Genomic DNA, 6,000 nt, shown 5'->3' on the forward strand with positions numbered 1-6,000 from the left:
CTGTATTTATCAGCAGTTCTGACCCTTTTTTCAGGGTAGCAGAGTGGGTGATACCCCTGTGTTAGAAGGTGTTCCTTTGTAAGGCACAGCCAGGTAATTACATTCCTTTTTCTCCCACTCAGAAAAAAAATGTGTAATGCAAAGGAGGAGAGAGAAATGTTATTCTAAGGGTAACCTTAAATCATAGTTTGTTATCATTGGTAACAAATTACTCTTGGCATAGCACACAGCACATGTAACACTGGCCTGTGCAGACAGTCTGGCTGGTGGATTCTTTTTTTTTTTTTAAGATTTGATAGGGGGTGAGGATGCTGAGTGTAAGTAAGAAATATGTAACAGTTTCAATTTTACTTTTCCCCTGTGTGTGTTAGGTGTTTAAACGAGCATATATTCCTAGAACCTTGAATGAAGTAAAAAATTACGAGAGGGATATGGATATAATGATGAAATTGAAGGAAGAGGACATGGCCATGAATGCCCAGCAGGACAATGTGAGTAGCTCAGTTTATGTGGAGCCGCTGTCCCAGGCCTGCAGTAATGAATGCTGGCTTCTAATCTAGTGAGGTGGCTGATTCCTTTTGCATTAACATGTCCTTTGTGCACATTGGATGTAAAAAGGGAATTCATTTGTATTTATGAAAGAAAATGACACATTTGAATGAGCCTAAAACTACAGTTGTAGAAAAGGAAAATCTATACAAAAGTCTAGGATATAAGTGAATATTATACTGGACCCATTAATACATATATTTCAGGGTCTGGAAATATTTTTTGTTAAAGGGCCATACAGTAAATATTTTAGGTTTTACAGGCCAAAAAGCAAAATTGAGGCTATTGTATAGATCATTATAAAAACAAAAATTTTCTCCAAATGTTTATTGATGAAATCAAAAACACTTTAATAATAATTGATTTACAGCTTTTCATGATACAAGTCTAATGAGGGGAGGATGGAGTTAATTTGGGGAGAATATTTTTCACTTCATTGAGATTCAAAGAGTTTTCCATCATTAAATTCATCGCAAATGTTCATCGGTAGAAACCATCAGTTTGTCAGTGGGATTTTGGCCTGTGAGCTGGAATCTCCTGATACTGGACAAGATTAACACCCATGATATACTACTTTCTTTGTTACTGTGAGATAAGTTTTAGGCACCTTTTTATGATCCCACAGAATACTATTTAGCCCATAGTTTTCTTTCTTAATTAATATTGGAGTGTGTTATTTTACTATCTAATTTTATGTTAATTTTTGTTTTTTTCTTTGTGATTTACAAGATTCTGTACCAAACTGTTACAGGATTGAAGAAAGATTTGTCAGGCGTTCAGAAGGTATAAAGAATATTTGTTACTATTTATATATGTGAAAACTCTTAAAGGATATAAAATTTAATGTAAAGTATTATTAGAATTAACAATGATATAGTTCTTAGAATATATACTTGCAAAGCCTATGACATTTTCAGAAATGCCCTTTTTGTGTTCGTTCTTTTTAACCACAAGACTGAAACACAGAAATTGATGGTTTATTTTTCATTCTCTGTCTGAATTGTTCTGTTGTTAAAGCTGAGGCATTGATCCTTTTTGTATCCTGGTCTTCATTTGTGAAGTTATTAATGATAACCATGTACTTCTTGATGGTTTTACAGCCAGCCTAAAAGTATGTATGAGGAGCAGTCTCAGGAGTTTAACAGTCTTATAGTGCTGGATTCCTATAGTGTTACATTCTTAAAACAATCTTGTTTTGTTTTACATTTTAGAATGGCAGGGATTAATTCTAGTTTAAGCAGTAATAAAGGCAGTTCTTATTTCTTTTAATGTTTTTAGTTAAAGGCTTAAATATGAAGGATCTCAGTTTGCTCTTTGAAAATTTACTTTGTTGTCTTTGCAAAGAATTGCCTTTTAATTGTTTGGTTCTTTTCTTAGAAAACCTCTTTTTAAAAAGTCCTTCCTGCTGCCTTTAAAAACTAAGCTTCAGGAAAAAGGAAAATTTCTTTTGCTTAAATATCATCCTCCCTCTTGATCAAATTCACAATAATTGTTGCTTGAAATTTGATTCATAGGAAAACAGTTGTAAAGTTATCCAAATAAGTATTTGTTACTTCTGTGTGTATTTCACAGTCGTCCCCACATTGCAGTGTTTCAGTCAACAGCAGGCCATATACATATGGCTGTGGTCCCTTAAGAGTAGAATGGAGTAAAATTCCTATCACCTAGTGGTGTAACAGCGTCATAGTACTAACACATTACTCACATGTTTGTGGCAATGCTGGTGTAAATAGACCTGCGCTAATAGTCATATAAAAGTATAGCACGTGCAGTTACAGCAGTAGTTTTGTATGTTTGCACAATGACAAAATCACTAACAATGCATTTCTCAGAACCTGTCCCCATCATTATGCAGCCATGGCTATACTTCCAAATCCTAACTCAGCCTCCTTTTCTGGAGTAGAACAGTTTTGTTGCTCTGGGTCATCCAGTAAAGCCCCAGTTTCTTCATTTGAGTATGTTCTTGAGCCTTACTGGAATGGCTACTTCTAGGCTTCCTCCCTAATGTTGATTCTGTGGTTTTGATGTTTTAGTACAGACTTCTGCTTTTCAAAGTTTATTTGGAAGGCTAAAGTTTGAATTGTGGCATTACCACTTTGAATAACAATAGATAACTAACTGGTTTGGAATAACATGGATCTGAAATATGTTTAAGGTACCTGCACTCCTAGAAAATCAGGTTAAGGAAAAGAATTGTTCTGATTCAGAAGATGCTGGAAGCTCTGAGTGTTCTGATGCAGCTTCTGAAGAGCAGGGGGACCATGTCTGCTCCAGGAAACCCACCACTGACCTTGAAGTTGATAAAAAGGTTAGCCAAGAATAAAAATTCCCTTGTTCGCTACCATGGCAGTGTAGCCACTCTCGTTTCCCTGTGTTCAAGTATCTAAATTATGGTGGCTGAAAACATTATTGATCAGTAAATACCTCTAACTATAGTCCTAAGCATGAACTTTGTTTTTGGTGGTAATATTATGTAGGGATTGGGCTCCCTAGATAATATTACCAAGGAGCTCCTAGATAATGGGAGCTCCTTGGGCACTGCCCTAGGAGAGGACACACTGAATTCAAGACATTGATTAAAAATGATTGTCATGCACTTGAAGTACAAATGATGTTGGAGTTGCCTCATGGTGAGATACTGAAGAGCCATTTCAGGGGGTATTTACAGCCCAGATTTTCCAGATTTTAAAAGATACCTTTCTTCCACTCCTAGCTGTACAGAAGAGACACTAATGGTTGGATGATACATTATAGCTGTGTAACTACTACTCTACATTCTTACCTTAATCTTTTAAATTATAAAGTTGGGTCTTAAGACTTCTAAGCGACATACTCAACATGTTGTTACTACATTTTTCTCTTTGTCTACTGGAAATAAATTTTTTTTTCTCTTTCCAACTTTTATTTGTTAGAATATTAAACTTATAAAGTACCATATTTTTCAGACCATAAGATGCATCGAGGTTTTAGAGGAGGAAAATAGGGGGAAAAAATTGGAAGCAAAAAATGTGGTAGAATATTTAATAACATAAAAAACATAGTATTTCACCAATGTAAATGTAAACAGAACTCAACAGCAGCATTAACAACCATTATTCCTCCCAAAGGGGGGTGGGTGTGTCTTATAGTCCAAAAAATACGGTAGTTACAAGCATTTAATAACATCCTCATGGATATTTCTGTTTGGCTGTCTTCAAATTTCTATTAGGATACCTTTAAGACAGTTTTATCCCAGCCCTGGCCAGGTCGCTTTGTTGGTTAGAGCATTGTCCCAATACACCAAGGTTGTAGGTTTACTCTCTAGTCAGGGCACATATGAGAATCAACCAGTGAATGCATAAATAAGTGGAACAACAAATCGATGTTACATCCTCTTGCACTCTCTCTTCCCCTCTTTGTCTCCCGCACCCTTTAAAATCAATAAATTTTAAAAAATATTTTTAAAAAGATAATTACATCCCAAATTGTACCACCAAACCATAATCATTTTTATTTTTTAACACCTTTTTATTCTGTTACATATATCTTTTTATTTAATTGTAGCAATGTACATAGTCCAAATGAATGGAGTTTTTTTATAAAAAGAAAACCTCATCTTTTAAAATAGTGCTTCTTGTTGCTTTAAAATCTGCTGAACATCAGGAAAAAAATAAAAATTTATTTTGTTTAAATACCATCTTTCTCTTGATTGAATTAATAGTGTTACTTGAGATTTGATCCATAGGAAAACAGATGTGAAGTTATCCAAATAAGTCTGTTTTTCACTTCTATCTGTATTTCACAGATATTTTTTGTTTTTGTTTTACAGGAAAGAAAAAAGATGGTCAAGGAAGCCCAGAGAGAAAAAAGAAAAAACAAAATTCCTAAACATGTGAAGAAAAGAAAGGAGAAGACAGCCAAGTCAAAAAAGGGCAAATAGATCAGAACTATATTATGTGCAGTACTTTGCCATCAGTTGCTTTTCTTGCGTGTATGTTAAGCTGCATCTATGAGATGGGATATTGATTTTTAACTGGATGGTTATTATGACAGTGTCTGAAGACTGATTCAAGTGTTTTCATGCAGTTATGTGGAAGATCTCTAGGCTCTGTTTTCTAGATCCAGTCACTGGCTCGGTCTGGTATTTACAGAGAATTTATTTAAGCTATTTTAATGAAGAACTTTGTACAATATTATTTTTATATATTTTTTCTCCTTCTGTATGTTTTCTGAAGCATCATAAATATTTAAATGTAGTGAATGTCCACTACTTTTGTTTAAGTGTAAAGGCACTTTAGACAAATTCGCAGCAGCTGTTTTGCTTTGTTTGCACATGCTAAAGACCTATCTGAAACCATATAATTAAAACCATGATATGTATAAAAGGAATTTCATTTAAAGAGAATTCATCTGGCTATTGATGTAATCATTCACCGCAACTTTGTTCTGCGTACATTGATGATGATTTGTAATGCACTTTTCATCTTTAATATTCTTTTTTGAGCTAGGACCTCCCAGTTTATAAGCTATTTCATGTTCACCTTTTTGGCATGTTCATTCATTCATCATATATTTGAGTATTGGAGGTGCTGATGATACAGCAGTAAATAAAGCAGACAAAAATTGCTACCTTTGGGTAGTTTACATTTTAATAGACGACATTGAACAAAATAAGTAAAAACAATGTATCAGCAGGTGGGAGAGAGATATTGCAGAGAAGAGAGAACGCCTGGGGAGAAGTAAATTTGCCCTTTTAAAATAGGCCACACTGAGGCTATATTTGAACACACACTTGAGGATTAATCATGTGCATATCAGGAGAGAAGAGGATCCCAGGCAAAGCAAACAGCAAATGCAAAGGCCCTGAGGCAGAAGTATGCCTGAAACGTTCCAGAAAGGAGGCTGGAGCTTTATAACCAAGGGAGAAGATAGATGAAATCAGAAGATGTTAAGCTATTGGAGGGTTCTTAGCAGAGAGATAATAAGATACGACTTCTGTTTTGAAAGATCACTATCACTGGCCTCTGGAGAATTAAGGAAATGAGGGTGGGAGAAGAGTTGGGTATTAATTGTAGTAACCCATAGGAGAGATGATGATGATGACAACTTGCTCTAGGAAAGTAGCAGGGGACATGAAGAGAAGTGGTTGGACTCTAGGTAGAACACAAAAGGGGAATGAACTAGATGTGCTAGCAATATATGAGGAGTATGGAGAAAGAGTGAAAGATGATGTTAGGCATTATGACTAGCAACTGAGAGACTACTGGAATTGCCACCTGCTGTGTTGGAAAGGAATGTGGGTGGAGCAGGTTTGGGTGAAAGGGAGTAAGGGTGAGATGGCAAAAGGGCACAAATATTGAAAAATCAGAATTTTATTTATTACTGTGGTACTTTACATTAGAAATGATTGCATTAGCCCTTGCATCAGAAACAATTTCCATAAATTTAGTTTCCTTTAAACTGAAGCTTGTG

The 6,000-nt window shown here is 35.2% G+C and overlaps 1 protein-coding gene across 2 annotated transcripts in view; it reads left to right on the forward strand.

The window, feature by feature from the left end:
- RIOK1 (RIO kinase 1) overlaps positions 1-5,157 on the forward strand; it is a 32,431-nt gene extending 27,274 nt beyond the window's left edge. For both annotated transcript variants that reach the window (XM_045841675.1, XM_045841676.1), the window contains exons 14-17: positions 372-491; positions 1,279-1,332; positions 2,705-2,857; positions 4,358-5,157. In XM_045841675.1, coding sequence (XP_045697631.1) covers positions 372-491; positions 1,279-1,332; positions 2,705-2,857; positions 4,358-4,468 — 438 coding nt within the window. In that variant the 3' untranslated portion in view covers positions 4,469-5,157. The remainder of the gene's footprint in view (positions 1-371; positions 492-1,278; positions 1,333-2,704; positions 2,858-4,357) is intronic.
- Positions 5,158-6,000: the final 843 nt, after the last annotated feature.

Source organism: Phyllostomus hastatus, unplaced genomic scaffold, assembly GCF_019186645.2.
Source record: "Phyllostomus hastatus isolate PE091 unplaced genomic scaffold, TTU_PhHast_1.1 phas_contig_37, whole genome shotgun sequence".
NCBI lineage: Eukaryota > Metazoa > Chordata > Mammalia > Chiroptera > Phyllostomidae > Phyllostomus > Phyllostomus hastatus.